The sequence below is a fragment of the Trichomonas vaginalis genome, chromosome III (genome assembly GCF_026262505.1).
Source record: "Trichomonas vaginalis G3 chromosome III, whole genome shotgun sequence".
NCBI classification, from domain to species: Eukaryota; Parabasalia; order Trichomonadida; family Trichomonadidae; genus Trichomonas; species Trichomonas vaginalis.
Genome location: NC_067205.1, coordinates 26,888,298 through 26,908,860, shown reverse-complemented (window position 1 = coordinate 26,908,860; position 20,563 = coordinate 26,888,298). Strand labels below are relative to the sequence as shown.

The 20,563-nt window shown below is 34.1% G+C and overlaps 4 pseudogenes across 4 annotated transcripts, besides 2 other annotated features; all 4 read right to left on the bottom strand.

Annotated features, from left to right (window-relative positions):
* Positions 1 to 8,056: part of a mobile genetic element that runs on past the window's edge.
* A 1,746-nt stretch (positions 8,057 to 9,802) lies between these two features.
* Positions 9,803 to 20,563: part of a mobile genetic element that runs on past the window's edge.
* TVAGG3_0771210 lies at positions 13,300 to 14,173 on the bottom strand (annotated as a pseudogene). The gene has a single exon. A coding segment is annotated over exon 1 (874 nt).
* TVAGG3_0771200 lies at positions 15,167 to 16,132 on the bottom strand (annotated as a pseudogene). Its single transcript has one exon. A coding segment is annotated over exon 1 (966 nt).
* TVAGG3_0771190 lies at positions 17,446 to 17,981 on the bottom strand (annotated as a pseudogene). The gene has a single exon. A coding segment is annotated over exon 1 (536 nt).
* Positions 18,360 to 19,968, bottom strand: TVAGG3_0771180 (annotated as a pseudogene). Its single transcript has one exon. A coding segment is annotated over exon 1 (1,609 nt).

Here is a 20,563-nt window from a genome sequence, read left to right as displayed (position 1 = left end):
TGACCATTGCTTACTGACATATAGACAGTACTTTAACTGAACCAGTAGCAGTATTTTTACTGACAGTACGCAGTACTTTTACTGACAGTAGCATACTTTTAACTACAGTGGAGCAGAGATTTTACTGGACAGTGAGTACTTTTCGTCGAAAAACCCTTCAAAATTTCCTTTTTATGACATTAGCATACTTTTACTGACAGTACAATTACTTTACTGACAGTAGCAGTACTTTTAACTGACCAGTAGCAAGATTTTTATTCGTCCAACTTTACAAATGATAAACTTTATATCGTTCTATTTTTCTGTCAACTTTAGGGTCTAACACCAAAAAGGTAACCCTATGTACATGAAATTTCAAACTGCATAAAAGGGAAAAAACCTGCTGCGAATCAGGATTTGAACCGAGGTCTTCGACGCACTTCAACGAAGTAGCCCATACACACTGAGCTATAAGCCGCTGGCATATTTTTAAGTAAAATATAGAATATTTTGTCATACCGGAAGAATGACCAACTTATAAAAAAATAAAGGTAGCTTTTTTATAAAATTATTTTATTTGTTATGTTAAAGAAGATATGTCAAACCAACAGAGAACACAGAACAAAAGTTATTAGTACCATGAGCTATAAATGAAGAATATGCAGATTCATACCAGTTAACAAACAACCCGTCTCATTCGTTCAGTCAAAAGATGATCAATGACCAAATGCCAAAGTATTTTGACAGCATGTGTTGCTCCGATACTATAAGAAACGCACAAACTGTTTTAGGAACCAAAAGCACACCAAGAACTTTGAGCGAAGCACCCATGCGAGACTACTTTTTTCTGAAAAAGTGAGAACAGCGAGTAAGTAAAAAACCGCAGTCGCCAAACTCTTGAAAATTTGGAGAACAGCGAGTAAAGGTAAAAAAACCTGCAGTCGCCAAAACTCTATGAAAACAGTGCAGAACAGCGAGAAGTTAAAAAAACCCCAGTCGCCCAAAACTCTGATTGGAAAATTCGGTGAAAAAATGCCAAACAGGTTGATGAGAATATTATGTATCATAGACTTCTTGTTAAATCTGTGCAATGTGGGCTTTCGCCTCTTATGCTTGGTATATTTACAGACTTTCTTGACGAAAGTTCATAGACAAGAACTAAGAGAATGAAAAACAAGCTGAAGCAAAGAACAAAAGCATTCAGAAAAGAATACCACGTTCGGTACCAAAGTAAGGGAAAAGAACTATAAGTATATGATTGAATCTATACTCGATAGAGATGGTAAAATGAAGAAAGATACAAGAGTATGTTATGTATGCATATAGTCAGAAGATAACAACTGAAAGCTTTTTACGACATGCTAAGGATTTACAAATCTGACAGAAATTGGTTCATCGCGAAAACTTACCGATTTCAATACCCAAATGAAGAGTGTGAACAAATAGTTCCAAGATACGATTACCTCAAAACAACACTATGATATGAAAAGGTTGATACAAACTTACCTTCAAAGAAGATTCCATTGTTAAAGGAAAAAATAACAGAGTATTTGACAACTTCAAACAAGTGAGTAAATTGCACTCTTTATTATTACTCTTGACTTTCAGATGGCTCACAGTACGCTCAATTACGGTAAATGCCTCGTCCAAATCCTTCTGGCATTCCGAGTCCTTCCATCCGACAGAAAAATTTTTTCTTCCACAGGAAAAATTTTCATTCCACAGGAAGAACTCTTCCATCCGACAGCTAAAAAATTTTTCCTCCGGACAGGAAAAATTTTTCCATCGCAGGAAAAAGATTTTTCCAGTTGTCCGTCGTAAATCCATTCAATTTTCAAAATTGAAACTTTTTGGTCGACTTCAGAAAAAGTTTTCCTTCTCGACAGAAAAAGTTTTTCTTCCGACAGAAAAAGTCTTTCCTTCCGGACAGGAAAAATTTTTCCGTCCGATCAGGACCACAAACGGATGACTGACGTTCCTCTCCTGAATGCCTTCCAGCCAGAAGAAACGGACACCCCAGCACCACAACAGACGTTACTAAGACTAAACACTTACCATTTTCAACTTGACTTTTTACAATTTGAACTATTTTGTTTCTAGATATGTAATTCTGAAAGAAGGTATGATGTCCTTGTATGACTTGTGTACTTCTCCAGTAGTTGCATTGTCGTCAAACTTACTGCCCATGGACTCTTTCACTAAGTTTCCATGAAGATCGTTCTTCGGACAATCAGGGAAAGAGTATTAATGTCAGTAGTATTCTTTTTAACATCCTTACTTTAAAAACTCTTTGCTGTCGTACACAAATGACAAGAGCATGTATAAAAGTGTCTGAGAACTTCTGTAGAATTTCGACACATATCTTGTTCTCTATTTCTTTAACAAAGGATGAGATGCAAACATCAAGATAAGAAGACACCTATGAGGGTATGTCTTCCAATCGTAAGATTTTGCAATATTCTTCGAAATTTTCTATTCTCTTCTGTTTGTTTCTGAAGTGTTCATCTTCTCTAATATTCTCTGCATTCCATCATATGGGTCTTTAAACTCGCAATTATATATCATTTATGAGCAATGTACGTCCAAAACCCTCTTTGGACTTCTTATATCCCAATCTAACAACTCAGATCCTTATATACATACTAACTAGACTCTTTATAAATATCTGTTGACGAATTGACGTTGGTCAAATATGACCAAGTGACCTACAAACTAACATCACAACTCATTAGGAAGTCGGTTTCTTCTCATCTTAGTTCTTGTTGTTAGTCAGCCATTTTAAGAATAAGTGAAAGTCTTTACCCGGACCCAGTGCTTGCAATTAGACACTGTTATACCCATCTGGAGGCAAATGAAGAACGTCTTGCAGTATAGGCTTTATCTAGCATTTTCTAACTTCTTTGTTCTTGCTTTAAAAACATCTCAAATTATCTTGTCATGTCAGCAAACTTTTTTTCCTAACATATTTTAGAAAAATTAAAATTTTTATCAGTTTTAGAAAAGTTGTCTAGCGATTCGCTATCTATAATTTCGAGACAAACTTTTTGACAGCAAACACTCTGTCGGACCATAAAATCTTACATGTGTAAAAGCAAAAGGTGAATTTGTTCTAAAGCTTTGTTTTCTGGAATATTGACAAGAACCATAAAACATAAGCAGAGCACGTCTTAAAATTTGTCAAGACAGACTTGTTGAACAAGATGACCGGCCGATATGGAAAGATGAACGTCCAGACAAAAAGTCTTAGAATGGTCAAAGAAGACACATGCGCTGTTCTTGAGATGAAAATAGAAAAACAGAATGAAGAGCTATTGAAGGACAAAAGAACTTTTACATAAATATGGGGTTGCGACCAATATAGCACATAACTCCCACCAGAAAAGAAGAAGAGAGAAAAGAAAGAAAAAAAAGTAGAAGAGAGAATAAAGAACCTGAACCAGTTCGAGAGAAAAGATAAATTTTGACATATGTAAAATAAAATTTTATTTGTAAAACTATATTGGGTCAAATGCAACTAAGATTCTCTTCCTTCTATAGGAGCAAAAACACTCTGGCTTAGACTCTAAAATCTTTTACCCAATTAACCCTGTGAACTTCAACTATCTGTCAGACTCATAAAGATTTCATAGTCGTCTGCTTTCTTGGTTCAATTAAAGTTAATAACAAGTTGTATGCTTTGCCTTCTTTAAGTGTTGGAAACCTTCTGTCACAAACTTCTCTTTTGACACTGTAAACAAACCTTCTATGTCTAAGTCTTCATTAATTTCGCACATTTTTTATCACAACTAGCAAACTTAAACTGGTCGATGTTCCCAAAACTTGCTGATAAATGAAGATCTTTTCAAAATGGATTAGATAAACATTCAGTGATGATCACATCTTATTAAATGGTCTTGTTCTTGTTAACTGATGAATGAATGGGCTGATCTTCATCTTTCTACGGCATAAAAAAAATTATTTTTTTTATAATATTACTCATAAAATTTTCTTTGTATATACACCCATTCTGTAACGTCTAAAAGACTTTGTGTACATTTGCCAAAGAATGGTACACGTTCTAGACGCTGTTCCATATGAACCATATTCTGAACAATATTGATTTATACAATCGCTATCAACAGAAGCCTTTCATCTAATACATCAAAGATCCAGTATTCATCTATAACAGGTCATATACACCTACTTGCATTTGCTTCTAACAATTCTTGTCTCTCTCGTATTAAGTGGAATTGTCTTGGAATTGAACTTAGAAATATCATATCGTCATAAAAACTATCGAGAACAAGCTGGTTGTAAAAGTCAGAGTGGTCAAAGTTGGTCGGCGTAAGTCGTCCGCAATAATATTCTGTATCTTGCGATATTGAGAATCTGAGACGTTCTGACCAACTACATACATTTCTGGCAAAACTTCTAATTTCATCGGAACAGCATTGTTGAACATAATTGAAGTTATGCAACATCATTTCATCAAACGTTCTTCGTCTTTATATTTTCTTTTCAACAACTCCTAACCTTTGTCTGTTAAGACTCATTACAGGAAGCATACTGAGTTTTCAAAAACATTATTGTTGTATCCTATATTTGAAGTTTCATTGCGAAACGTAACTATAAGTTTCACTTATTCTCTCTATTGATGAGTTGTAAACTTGCCACAGATGTTTTCTAAGTCTTTCACTCAGATTCGGGTCGAATAAACCTATCTAACAGTTGCACAAAATATCTGTAAAGAATGATCTGTCTTACAGTCCTTGTTTTCCAATATAATGAGACAGTATTTTCATTTTAGCACTTGGATGTGTAAGCATATTTTGCAAACAACATAAGATTTATCATATGGACTCTTCGATTTCCATTGCATATATTCTCCTTTACATGGTCTAACCAAGCTCTACTGATAATATTTTCTTTCCATTTCATACTGTGTCCGGTATTTATTATCCGAGGTAAAGATAGGAAATAGAAGTTCTGGAGAAGTTGTATAGAACTTATACCTCGAACTGAAAAATCTTCTAACTTTTGACAATAAGATATCCCAGCATCTAACATCTTCTATTGCCAACGTGTACAAACTTTTATTTTATACAGTTTCTGTTACATTTCTTGTTCTGAAACCTATGTTTCTCTTGGTTTGTTAAAGACTATCATCCCATTCTTCATAACATAACATCTGCAGAGTCGACATAAATACTAAAACGTTTCAAATTCGACTGCTTATATAATAGTACTCGAATGGACAATTCTGAGATGCCTTGAAGTTCAATAAAAATCTGAAACATCTATCTGTACATTTTTATTAAAAATAAAAAAAAATATTTTTTTTTATTCATTGACTTGTGTTGTGCATTTGTTGATTTGTGTTCTTAGCTATTTGTTGTTGAATGTGTCTTGTTAATTACAATACTCACCAGTTGCATCTTCCAATTCGAAACTTTCTGCCGTCATTGACAGAATACATAGGACATAAAAAGTTTTACAGGAACAAAGGTTTGCGTCAACTAACTTGTTCAACGTTATACTTGCCAAGTTGTTGAGTTCACTATTGAAAATTCTGCATTTCGACATGAACAATAGGGAAACCAGCAGAGAAAGTATTGTTTTATACGCATAAGATATTCTTTTGGTTTTCTCATTAATAGTTTCTGTCGACATTTCGAATAAACACTTTGAACATAAGTTTTGAAACCAATATATACAGATTGGTGTGCTTAATGTCAATGGAATAGACATTCTTGTATGACACCTTTTCCTGTTATAGAAAACGTTGGTTAGTAAAAACCAAAATAAGTTTTGTAATTATATGCTCATATCGTTATAGTAAAACTCAGTCGGAATCCAAAACATAATGAAAACCTGCTCTAGTGCAGCAATGTTACAACCCGTACTAAGCTATAAATAAGGCAACAAAACCGGTTGGTGGGTTTATTATTCTGAGTAAGAATCTTCAAGGAGTAGTTTTTTTACATAACAACAATAAAGTCCGTTCTGGTGTCAAAAGACGCAAAACGGCTTTTTAGTCGTCATTCGTGTGTTAAGGTTGTTTACAATACTCGTCCCTTGAGAAGGATTTTAAGTTGTTGTTAATGAATTATAGGACTCAGGACGTTGTAGTTCGTAATAGTATAAACCATTAATATCTTCTGCCATTTATATATATTTAAAGTTTTCTGAAAGTGAGAAGAACTCATCTAAACTTTGCACATGGCTTTCTTGAAGTTCTCTGTCTAAAAGTTCAAATATTTTGTAAAAGACATAAACTTTCCTTTGTCTTACACGAACAAACAAAAACAGCGGTCTTTCATATCGTTCAAAAGTGTGTACACAGTCCTTAACATCGAAATTAACAGTGCTATATTATTTTCTTCCAAACATCTTTCAAGAAGTTTATGGGACATTTTTACCCTTACAAATAAATTTTAATGAAATGTTGTGGTGCGTCAATATTTTTATTGACGTCTGCGGAAACCTATACTTTAAGTTCACGCTATTCACCTCCATTCATAAGCGTATATCTTGTCAATGGACATTATATGAAACACCACCAAGCAACTAATGTCGGGTTCCATTCTCTTGAGTTATATATCTCTGCCTCTGCAAAGTTTCAATCAGTTTCTATTCAAAAACTTCGATGAGTGTGCAATGACATATATTCACTTTACAGGGTATGTGTTCGACCAAGTTAACATTATACTTTAAGCTTGACAAATCTTCTCCATGAGTTTTGAAGTTTGCTTTCAGTTGTGCGTAGTTTCGTTTCGAATGATCTGACACAGCAACCCTTAAGTCTCTGCTAACTTCAGGATATATGTTTTCTTTCAGGAACAATTGTTACCATCTCGTCCTCGTATGTGTTCTCCCACACTCTAACATCTCTGTCTTTGACATTGACAATAACCACCTTTTGACTCGTTGTTTGAGTTGGTGAATTAACTTCACATCTGCCCACCGCCATTAAACCCTTTTGAAACACTTACGCTTCTATTTTTCGGAACATGACATTTTTACTTAGAATAAAAAGATGACGTATCGAGTATCTCTTCGGAATATGAAGCAGAACAAAGTTTACACACACAACAATACAAATACATTGACAGAATAGTTCTTATACAAACAATGGTAAATGTCTATAGAATAGCTAGTCTTTCGCTGAACCAAAAATATTTTCAATAAAAGCAAAGAAAGTTGGTATAACTGAAATGGTGAAAGTTCTTGAAGACAAAAATAAACTTCAAAACTCAGATATTTCTAAAGGTAAGTTTATAATACAAATATTATGTCAAAACTGGCGTACTGTAATATTGACGGAGAGAAGTCAGTTCAAAGAACAACTTACTGACCGCTGCAAAATCTGCTCGATGATGCTGTCCGTATATGTCCAATCGAGGAGCCCCAGGTCGTTCATCAACGAATCTTGCAAAAGAGGCATCTTTCCGAAAAGTGCTATGTTTTGTAAAACTTCTTTGCTTTCAATATCATCTGACCGTCTCTTCACCAGTCATATTGTATTTGTACATTACCAACAGTTGAAATACCACCCATACAAGTCTTCTGAGTCAGCAAATGGGAATGCCAAGCCAAAAGTTTGAACGGTCTCCATTTGTAATATTGAGTATTTTTGACTCCTGTATGTCCAATACTTTCACATATGGCCATAATAGAAGCTTTGCATTTCAGGGTTAATGTTTTGTGAAGATTGTTGTTAAAGTTCATAAAGCACTAATTCAAGTTGTATGACCTCATATCGCTCAACTGTAGAATTTATTCTTCTCTTGAGATAATAATTTGCCATCCTTGTTATATGATATTTAATACCGGGGTGTAAAACAAGAATAGTCATTTATAGTTCGATCCTGAACAGTACAAAATAAGTATCTGCATTGTTTCATTGCAGTTGTTAAAGCCAATATCTGTTCTATGCACCTGCGGCTCCTGGATTTTGGATGTTGCAACTTCACCTGCAAAGCTTTGAACAGATATTTGGTGATATAGGGAACAATAAGTGGAACTGCAATAATATTGGCAGCTAAAAGCATTGAAATATCTGTGTCAACATTATAGACGCAAGTCTGCTTTCTATTCTTCTTCCGACATTGAAAAAATTTTCATCGACAGGAAAAGTTTTTTCCTTCCGACAGGACAACAAACGGATGTCCGGACGTTCCACTAACGAGTTCCATTCCAACAGAGGAAACTCTTAAAGCACCAGCCCCTGCACCTCAGTTGCCAGGCAAGTACCGTCTCCGATTTCTACCATTTCCACTCAAGGTTATAACCCACCAGCAATTGAATCTCAGTCCAAATCGAAGAGAGACCAATGACTTCGAAGAAAGATCTTGATAACCGTTTAACGCAAGATAAATGCCCACAGCTCTCAATTGAGAGAAAGTTGTCCGACCAAAAATATAATTTAGGTGAAGATGGTGAGATCTCACCCTTTTTTCACCTCTTTTTCACCCTCTTGAAATTTGCATGAATTTCTTAAGTAGAAAAAAATAAAGTTAAGTTTTAATTCATTTATTTTGTATAAAAGACATATTTCAGGATTTTTTTGACGACAGTGTCAGCCTTCCTTCGTCACAAAATAACAGTTATATAATAGAAAAAGTGTCATTTTTTGTATTGACGAGATGTCGGTTAGATGGTGAGATGTCTCACCTCTTTTTTCACCTCTTTTTTTTCACCTCGTGAATTTTCATGAATTTCCCCAAATAAAAAATAATTAGTTTTTATTGTAATTAAAGACATATTTCAGGGATTTTTTGACGAAGTGTAAGAACTTCACTTCGGCAAAAAATAACATTATCTAAATTGAAAAAGTGTCATTTTTTTCATGTTGACGAGAATGTCGGTAGATGGTTAATCATAACCATTTCCTAACCTCATTTCTACCCTCTTGAATTGTTCAAGACTGCTTCGGTAAATGTTTTGTCAAGACTTCTTCGGAAATGTTTTGTCAAGACTTCTTCGTAAATGTTTTGTCAAGACTTCTTCGTACATGCTTTGTTCAAAGAACTTCTTTCGTAAATGTTTGTCAAGAAAACTTCATCGTGAATGAGTGTAAGACCCAAAAAAAAGTTTATGTTAGAATGTTAGATCAACACGTTTTTAACACGTTTCTCTAACCTCATGAATTTTCATGAATTTCATTAAATAGAAAAAAATAAAGTATTGTTTTTTTGATTTTTTTGTATAAAAGATATGATTTCAGGGATTTTTTGACAAGTGTTAAACCTTCCCTTCGGTCAAAACAGTTTATCATAATGAAAAAAGTGTCATTTTTGTATTTTTTTGTATAAAAGATATATTCAAGGGATTTTTTTGACGAATGTAAACTTTCACTTCGTCAAAAAAAACAGTTATCTAATGAAAAAGTGTCATTTTGTATAATTTGACGAAGAATGTCCGGTAGATGGTTAGATTAAACGTTTTCTAACATGTCTAAAACTCTCGAAAATCATGAAAATTTACACCAAAAATAAAGTTTTATGTTAGAAATTTAGATCTTAACACGTTTTCTAACACGTTTTCTAACCTCATTTCTACCCCTCTTGAATTTTCATTGACTTCTTCGTAAGTTTTGTCATGACTTCTCGTAAATGTTTTGATGCATACTTCTCGTAAATGTTTTTGTCAAGACTTCTTCGTAAATGTTTTTCAAGACTTCATCGTAAATGAGTGTAAAAGGACCCAAAAATTAATGTTAGGTGATAGAGTGAGATCTCACCTGTTTTTCACCGCTTTTTCAACCTCTTGAATTTCATGAATTTCTCCGAATAAAAAATAAAGTAGTTTTATTTTATTTATTTTTTTTATTTTGTATAAAAATATGATTTTCAACAATTAGGTTCTACAACAATTCAAACCAACAGCCCAAACCTCGTTAGTCATGAATCCTACGTCAATGTTAAGTAGAAATGAAAAAGCTTCATTCCTTCCTTCATATTACTTTTAAACAGAAATCCAGAAGAAAAGCAGAGAACTTATTAACAAAGTATTTAGATGTAGTGCTGAAAAGATGAAACAAATGAACAGTATCTTTTATTAAATGCAGGACCTCATGCGACATCTTGCCTTAAACTACCTGAATCCAACAACAAAAACTCACTATTCCTGAATTCGATAAATAGAAGTGAAACCAACTGACTCAGTAGAAATAAAGAAGTGTTCATACGAAAAGGTAAATTATGAGTTTCTAGGATTCATTGCAACCATAAGGTTATGGACAAAGTTGCGACATGTATATAAGAATGTTTCTTTCTTGACAATAATATAAATCTGAAAATTTAAACCTACGACAACTTTGTTTCGTTAGTTGTGCTGAATGTGTTTGGGAAAAGAGATAAATGATAGAAAGGAAAGGTATGGATGATGAACAGATAAACCGCTATGTTTTGAGATAGAGAGCAATTGACGCTTTTAGTTGTTTTTGCTGGTTTTATTTCAATGTATAACCAAAAATGACCCCGGCAATGTTCTAAATGTAAAAGCGCAATGAGGAAATTATAACTACTCCGTCAAAAGATAGAAAGAATGAGAACGACTAGCTGACTAAAGAAAGAAGCAGAGAAAACCACAGTAAAGATAAAATGACATTTTGGAATTTCTGAACAAAAAACATCAACAGCTGACGATTTCCTAATTATACTGACGTCAAATGAAGTATAAAGAAACTTTTCAGGCTATTGTTAAAACATTCGATGTACTAAAGAAGAATAGTACAGCACAAAACTGTTTAGATTTCAGATATCCACGTAGCATTCAATGTAAACGGTTGTGAAAAAAAAAAGATGGTAGAAAACAAGGTGAAAAAACGGGTGAGATCTCACCTCTTCACCTAAAACATTATTTTTACTGAAATTCAGCACAAATTTTCATGAGTTTTGTGTGTTAGACCATGTAGAAAACAGGTTAGAAAAACGTGTTAGATTAAACATGCTAACAATAAAATATATTTTTCTATCTTAAGGAAATTCACGAAATTCATGAGTTTTGTGTGTTTTAGACCATGTTAGAAAAGAGGTGAGAAAAACGGGTGGATCTCACCTCTTCACCTAAAATATATTTTTGCTGAATTCAGCACAAAATTCTGAGTAAAATGGCATAATGGCATGTGTCAAACCGTTGAGATTTTCACAAAATTCCAAAAAAACGTTTACCATGTAAAACGCTTATGTTAAAAATGTTATTTCTAATATTCTAACATAAACATTATTTTTGAGGAAAAAAAATGAAAGGTTCTATACGGTTTCTAACCGTTAACAAGCTTGCCTTTACATTCTGCCTGAGGAAGTCTAACAAAGCTCGTTAATTTTCATTAGGTTAAATTGCCTCGTCGGTAAGGTTCGACTTCGACCATTGCTACTGACATTAGCAGTACTTTTAACTGACAGTAGCAGTATTTTTACTGACAGTAGCAGTACTTTTACTGACAGTACAGTACTTTACTGACAGTAGCAGAGATTTTTACTGACAGTAGCAGTACTTTATCGTCGAAAACCCTCTCAAATTTTCCTTTTTACTGACATTAGCATACTTTTATGATTCTTAGCTGACATACAGTACTTTACTGACAGTAGCAGTACTTTTACTGACAGTAGCAAGATTTTTATCGTCCAACTTTACAAATGTAAACTTATATCGTTCTATTTTTCACTAGGTCTAACACCAAAGTAAACCCTATGTACATGAAATTTCACTGCATAAAAGGGAAAAAACCTGCGCGAATCAGGATTTGACCGAGGTCTTCGACGCCTTTAACGAGTAGCCCATACACTGAGCTATAAGCCGCTTGCATATTTTTAAGTAAAATATAGTATTTTGTCATACCGTGAGGATGACCAAACTTAAAAAAATAAAGTTAGTTTTTTATAAAATTATTTTTTATTTTGTATGTAAAGACAGATATGTCAACAACAGAGAAACACAACAACAGTTATAGTCCCATGAGCTATAAATGAAGAATATGAGTACAATACAGTTTAACAAACAACTCCGTCTCATTCGTTCAGTCAAAGATGACATGTACCAATGCAAAGTATATTGACAGCATGTTTTGCTCCAGATACTAAAGAAACCACAAGACTGGTTTAGGAACCAAAGCACACAAGAACTTTTGAGCGAAGCACAGCGAGACATACTTTTTTCTGAAACAGTGAAGAACAGCGAGTAAGTAAAAAAACCGCAGTCGCCAAAACTCTATGAAAATTGTGAAGAACAGCGAAAGTAAAAACCGCAGTCGCCAAAAACTCTATGAAACAGTGAGAACAGCGATAAGTAAAAAACCCAGTCGCCAAAAACTCTATGAAAATCGTGAAAAATTTGCCAAACGGTTTGAAGGATATTATGTACATAGACTTCTTGTAAATGCTGTTGCAATGTGGGCTTCGCCTCGTTATGCTTGGTATATTTACAGACTTCTTGACGAAATTCATAGACAAGAACGTGAAGAGATGGAAAACAAGCTTGAAGCAAAAGACAAAAGCATTCAGAAAAGAATACCACGTTCGGTACCAAAAGGTAAGGAAAAGACTATAAGTATATGATTATAATGAAGAGATGGAAAATGAAGAAGATAAAGATATGGTATGTTGCATTAGTCAGAAGAAAACAACAAAAGCTTTTACGACCTTGCTAAGATTTACAAATCTGACAGAAATTGGTTCTATCGCGAAAACTTACCGATTTCAATGACCCCAAATGAAGATGTGAACAAATAGTTCAAGATACGTTACCTCAAACACACTATGATATGAAAGGTTGTACAATACTTACCTTCAAAGAAATTTGCCATGTTAAAGGAAAAAATAACAGAGTATTTGACAACTTCAAACAAGTAGAGTAAATTGCACTTTTATTTTTATCGCTTGATTCAGATGGCTCAAGTAGCTCAATTAGGTAAATTGCCTCGTCAAATCCTTCTGGCATTCCGAGTCCTTCCATCCGACAGGAAAAATTTTTCCTTCCGACAGGAAAAAATTTTCATTCCGAAGGAAGAACTCTTCCATCCGACAGAAAAAATTTTCCTTCCGACAGGAAAAATTTTTCCATCGCGAGGAAAAAATTTTTCCAGTTGTCCGTCCGTAAACCATTCAATTTTCGAAAATTGAGAACTTTTTGGTCGAACTTCAGAAAAAGTTTTTCCTTCCGACAGAAAAGTTTTTCCTTCCGACAGAAAAAGTTCTTCCTTCCGACAGGAAAAATTTTTCCTTCCGACAGGACACAAACGGATGACTGACGTTCCTCTTCCTGAATGCCTTCCAAAGCCAGAAGAACCGACAGCCCCAGCACCACAACAGACTTACTAAGACTAAACACTTACATTTTTCAAGCTTGACTTTTTACAATTTGAACTTTGTTTGCGTAGATATGAATTCTGAAAGAAGTATGAGGGTCTTGTATGACTTTGTACTTCTCCCATAGTTCATGTCTGTCAAATTACCTGCCATGGACTCTTTCATAAGTTCCATGAAATCGTCTTCGGACAATCCAGGGAAAAGTATAATGTCAGTAAGTATTCTTTTAACATCCTTACTTAAACTCTTTGCTGTCTGTACACAATGACAACTGAGATGTTAAAGTGTCTGAGCTTCTTAAGAATTCGACACATATCTTGTTCTCTATTCTTTAACAAAGGATGAGAGGCGAAATCATCTAAGATAAGAAGACACCTATGAGGGTATGTCTTCCAATCGTAAGATTGCAATTTCTTCGAAATGTATTCTATCTCTTCTGTTTGTTTCTGAAGTGTTTCTTCTCTAATATTCTCTGCATTTCCTCATTGGGTCTTTAAACTTCGAATTTATATACTCATTTATAGCATTGTACTTCAAAACCCTTCTTTGGTACTTCTTTATCCAATCTAACAACCTCAGTATCCTTTATACATACTAACTTAGACTTCTTTATAATATCTTTGAACGAATTGACGGTTTGGTCAAATTGACCAGAAGTACTACAAATAACAACTAACTCATAGAATGGGTTCTTCTCATCTAGTTCTTGTTGTTGTGCAGCCATTTTAAGAATAAGTGAAAGTCTTACCCGACCCAGGTGGTGCAATTAGACCTGTTATACCATTCTGAGCAAATAAGAACTTGTCATGTATAGGCTTTATCTGAGCATTTTCTAACTTCCTCTTGTTCTTGTTTAAAACATTCTCAAATTTCTTGTCAATGTCAGCAAACTTTTTTTCTAACATATTTTTAGAAAATTAAAATTTTTATCTTTTAGAAAATGTCTAGCGATTTCGCTATCTATATTCGAGACAAACTTTTTGACAGCAAAACATCTGTCGACCATAAAATCTTACATAGTGTAAACAAGAAAGGTGAATTTGTTCTAAAGTTCTGTTTCTGGGAATATGACAAGAACCATAAAACATTAAGCAGAGCAGTCTTAAAATTTGTCAATGACAGACTTGTTGACAGAGATGACGCCGATTGGAAAGATGAAGTCCAACAAAAGTTCTTAGAAATGCAAAGAAGACACATGCGCTGTTCTTGAAGATGAAATAGAAAACAGAATAGAAGAGCTATTAAAGGACAAAGAACTTTTACATAAATATGGTTGCGCCAAATTTGACATAACTCCACCAGAAAAGAAGAAGAGAGAAAAGAAGAAAAGAAAGTAGAAAGAGAAGAAGAAGAAACCTGAACCAGTTCCAGAGAAAAAGAAATTTGACATGTAAAAATAAAATTTTATTTTTAGAACATTTCTGGGTCAATGTCAATGTTTCTCTCCTCTTTAGGAGCAAACACTGGCTTAGACTCTAAAAATCTTTTACCCAATTTACCTTGAACTTCAACTATCTTAGACTCATAATATTCATAGTCGTCTGCTTTCTTTGGTTCATAAGGTATAACAAGTTTGTATGCTTTGCCTTCTTTAAGGTTTGAAAACCTTCTGTCAAAACTTTCTTTGACTGCTAACAAACCTTCTATGTCTAAGTCTTCAAATTTCGCACCATTTTTAGTCACAATAGCAAACTTAACTGGTTCGATGTTCCAAACTTTGCTGAATGAAGACTTTTCAAAAATGGTAGAAGTAAACATTCAATAATGTGAATGGGTCTAGTTCTTCTTTAAGTCCTGACATGTACTTGTTTACTGAGATGAATTTCGTCATCTTTTCTATCGGATAAAAAAATATTTTTTTTTTAAATTTACTCATAAAAATTTTTCTTTGTATATACACCATTCTGTACGTCTAAAAGACTTTTGACATTTGCCAAGAATGTACGTTTAGACGCTGTCATATAACCATATTCTTGACAATATTGTTTATACGAATCGTACAATGACCTTTCATCTAATGACACAAAGTCAGTTTCATCTATGAACAGTTCATATACACTCTTGTTTGCTTCTAACAATGTTTGTCTCTCTTCGGTATGTGGAATTTGTCTTGGATTGAACTTAGAAATATCTAATGTCATAAAATATGAGAACAAGTGGTTGTAAAAGTCAGATGTCAAAGTTTCTGCTAAGTCGTCAAAATTTCTGTATCTTGCATATGAGAATCTGACGTTCTGACAACTACATATCTTCTGTCAGAACTTTCTAATTTCATCGGAACAGCATTGTTTTGAAACCATAATGAAGTTTGCAACATTTTCACAAACTCTTTGGTCTTTATATTTTCTTTCAACACACTCCAACTTTGTCTGTTATAAGACTCTTCAAAGCATCTGAGTTCAAAACTTTGTTGTATCTATACTTTGAAGTTCATTGCAAACTATAAGTTTTCATATCTCTATTGAGGAGTTAAACTTGCCACAGATGTTTTCTAAGTTTGTCATATTCGGGTTCGAATAACCTTCTAACAGTTTGCACAAAATATCTGTAAAGAATGTGTTCTTACCAGTTCCTTGTTTTCCAATTATAATGAGAGCAGTTTCATTTTTAGCACTTGGATGTTGTAAGATGTTTGCAAACCAACATAAGATATACTCATAGACTCTTTCGTTTCCATTGCATATAATTTCTTTGACATGGTCTAACCAAGCTTCTATAATATTTTCTTTCCATTCTACTTGTTCGTATTTATATCCAGTGAAGATAGAATAGAAGTTTGGAGAAGGTGTATAGAACTTTATACCTCGAACTGAAAAATCTTCTAACTTTGACAATAAGATATCCCAAGCATCTAACATCTTCATGCCAACTTGTACAACTTTTATTTTCTTAAGTTTCTGTCTACATTCTTGTTCTGAAACTATTGTTGCTCTTGGTTTGTTAAAGACTACATCCCATTCTTTCATAACATAACATTCTGGGGCAGAGTCGACATAAATGACTAAACGTTTCAAATTCTCGACTGCTTTGTTATAGTCTCGAAATGGACACATATTTCTGAATGCTTGGAAGTCATAAAAATCTGAAACATCTATTCTGTACATTTTTATAAAAAAAAAAAAATATTTTTTTTTATTCTTGACTTTGTTTGTTGCATTTGTTGCATTTGTTGTTCTTGAGCTATTTGTTGAAGTGTTTCTTGTAATACAATACTTTCACCAGTTGCATCTTCCAATTCGAAACTTTCTGCCGTCATTGACAAATACATAGGACATAAAAGTTTTACAGGAACAAAGTTTGCGTCAACTAATGTCAACGTTATACTTGCCAAAGTGTTTGAGTTCACTAAGGTTGAAAATTCTGCATTCGAATGAACAATAGGCAAACCAGCAGAGAAAGTATTGTTTATACGCATAAGTATCTTTTGGTCATAATAGTTTCTGTCGACATTCGAATAACACTTTGAACCTAAGTTTGAAACAATATATAAGATTGGTGTGCTTAATGTCAATGGAATAGACATTCCTTGTATGACACCTTTTCCTGTTATAGGAAACTGTTGGTAGTAAAAACCAGAAATAAGTTTTGTATTATAGCTCATATCGTTTATAGTAAACTCAGTCGGACATCCAAACATAATGAAACCTGCTCTAGTTGCAGCACATGTTACACCCGTACTTAAAGTATTAAATAAGTCAACAAAACCTGTTGGTGGTATATCTGAGTAAGTATCTTCAAAGGAGTATTTTTTACCATTCACAACAATAAAGTCTTCTGGTGTCAAAAGAGCAAAACAGGCTTTAGTCGTCATTGTGTTTAAGGTTAGTTTACAATATCGTCCTTGAGGACTTTGTAAGTTTGTTGTTATAGAATTATATGACTCAGGGTTTTTAGTCGTAATAGTATAAACCATTAATATCTTCTGCCATTTATATATATTTAAAAGTTTTTCTGAAAGTGGAGAAGAACTTCATCTAAACTTTCACATGGCGTTTCTTGAAGTTCTCTTGTCTAAGAAGTTCAAATATTTTGTAAAGACATAGAACTTTCCTTTGTCTCACGAACAAACAAAAACAGGGTCTTTCATATCGTTCAAAAGTGTGTAAAGTCCTTTACATGAAATAAAGTCTATATTATTTTTCTTCAAACATCTTTCAAGAAGTTTTGACATTTTTACTTAGCAAATAAATTTTAATGAAATGTTGTGGTCGTCAAATATTTTTATGACGTCTGGGAAACTATACTTTAAGTTCAACGTTTCACCTCCTTTCATAACGTATATCTTGTCAATGACATTATATGAAACACCACAGCAACTAATGTCGGGTTCTATTTCTTTGATGTTTATATCGTTGCCTCTGTCAAAAGTTTCAATAGTTCTTTCAAAACTTCATGAGGTGCAATGACATATGAGTTCACTTTTACAGGGTTGTGTTCGACCAAGTTTAACATTATACTTAAAGCTTGACAAATCTTCTCCTGAGTTTGAAGTTTGTCTTTCAGTTGTTGGTAGTCGTTTCGAATATCTGCAACAGAACTTAAGTCTCTGCTAACTTCAGGATATGTTGGTTGTTCTTTTACAGGAACAATTGTTATACCATCTTCGTCCTCGTATGGTTTCCCCACTTCAACATCTCTGTCTTTGACATTGACAATAACACTTTGACTGTTTGTTTGAGTTGGTGAATTTAACTTCACATCTGCCACCGCCATTAAACCTTTTTGAAACACTTACGCTTTATTTTTTCGGAAATGACATTTTACTTAGAATAAAAAAGATGGACGTATTCGAGTATCTCTTCGAATTGAAGCAGAACAAAGTTTACACACACAAACAATACAAATACATTGACAGAATAGTTCTTTATAACAACAATGGTAAATGTTATAGAATAGCAGTCTTTGCTGAACCAAAAATTTTTCATAAAGCAAAGAAAGTTGGTAATACTGAAATGGTGAAAGTTCTTGAAGCAGACAAATAATAACTTCAAAACTTACAGATATTTCTAAAGGTAAGTTTATAATACAATATTATGTCAAAAACTGGCGTACTGTCAATATTTGACGGAGAGAAGTCAGTTCAAGAACAACTTACTGACCTGCTGCCAAAATCTGCTCGATGGATGCTGTCGTTATGCCAATCTGAGGAGCCCCAGCAGGTTTCATCGAACGAATCTTCAAAAGAGCATCTTCCGTGAAAATGCTATTGGTTTTGTAAACTTCTTTGCTTTCAATTCATCTGGACCGTCTCTGTCACCAGTATATTGTATTTGTACAGTACCAACAGTTGAAATACCACCCATAAAGTCTTCTGAGTCAGCAAATGGAATGCCAAGCCAAAAGTTTGAACGGTCTCCATTTGTATATTGAGTTTTTTGACCTCCTGTATGAGTCCATACTTTCACATATGGCATAATAGAACTTTGCATTTCAGGGTTAATGGTTGTTGTGAAGTTGTTGTTAAAGTTCATAGCATCTAATGTCAAGTTGTATGACCTCATATCCTCAACTGTAGAATATTCTCTCTTTGATAATATTTGCCATCTATGTTTATATGATATTTAATACCGGGGTTGTAGAAACAAGAATAGTCATTTATAGTTCGTCTGAACAGTACAAACATAGTATCTGCATGTTTCATTGCAGTTGTTAAAGCAATATCTGTTCTTGCACCTGCGGCTCCTGGATTTTGGTTTCCAACTTCACCTGCAAAGTCTTTGACAGATATTTGGTGTATAGGGAACATAAGTGGAACTGCAATATATTTGGCAGCTAAAGCATTTGAAATATCTGGGTCCAACATATAGACTGCAAGTCTGCTTTCTATTCTCTTGCATTCAATTTTTTCGCAGGTGAACTTAACTGGGTCCCAAGCATCTCCAGCAGCATTGAAATAATAGTTTACTTCATTGTTGAAGTTTGAGAAACCAAAGTCTAAGTCAACTTTGTCTTTGCAAAATTCGGCGAATGACGTTTTATTTGTTCCCTTTACGTCTGTAATAGTGAATGGGTCTTGTGTTGGTGCAATGACTAAGTTATTTTTGCTTGGAGTAAGTTCGATAGAAATTTTTCCTGCCCAGTTTGGCAAGTATCTTAAAAACCTGAAGATGAGGAAAGATGACAAAGGAACTCTAAGTTTCAGTTTTACTTTAGTGGCAGCAGTTCCATCTGAACCAGAAAGGTTAACATAAACTCCTGGAACGTTAGGGTCAAGTCTTCTTATTTTCTCATATTTGCATACTGGTCTGTTTGTTCTCTAGCTTGTGGTTGTACTGAGTTTCTCAAAGCGAACCATTCATAGTTTGCCCATGTTACTGTTTGAACTAAGTCAGAGTTAGAATATATCTTATATCCCATGAAAACTTCTGGAGCATATTGGTATCCGACATAGAAAATTCCATTGCAACCTTTCTTGTCAGACAACTTGGCAGAAGGTTTTATTTCAATGTCTTGTTCCACGTATAAGAATGAGTTGTCAATAGAAATAATATGAAACCTGTCGCAAGCAATATCTACTGTTGTTGAAGAACCTTCTCCAAACTCACCTACGTTTCCATAAGAAAACAGCAGTTGTATATTCGTAAGTTCCAGGAACTATTTCTGACCTTCTAATGGCATTGTCGCATTCGTTATACCATTCGGAAACATTTCCGTTCATGGCATCCAAAACTGTTGGCGTTATATTCTGAGCGGCGTACATTTCATATGGGTAAAAATATAGAATAGTTGGATTTATGTGTCATAATAGAACCCACTCGGACCAAGCTTTACTTTCTTCCTGACTGAGTTTTAACTCTTCTTTTTCCTTCATTGCCACTACTTTCACTAGATGAAGTTACTTCTTCACTATTTTCACTTTGTTCTACCTTCTTCTTTGGTGTCGCTTTTGGTAACTTGCCCTCTGCTTCAAGTTTGTTGCATCTTTGCCTCATGTTCACCTAGTATGTTGTAAATTTCCCATGTCCTTTTTGCCTTGGGCTCTGGTCGCCCATCTCAGGTAACCTATATCCTAGAAAGATTTTGTCATAGTTTGTATTTGAGTCTTCGCGTATTGTTTGCATGACTCTTTCCTGAGTTTCCGGTTCAAGCTCTTCAAACAGAGCTTGTCCATATGGAATAAGCTCGTTTCCAAATATATGTTTTTGTAGCCATTCTGGTTTTCTTTCCATGTTACCAATAATATCTTTTGTGAATGGGAAAGCTTTTACCCAATGTTTCAGTCTTGCGTCATTTATTTCTGTAGTTGGTTTTATTTTGTCAAGGAACATGTTTTCAATACTAACATTTCATTTGGT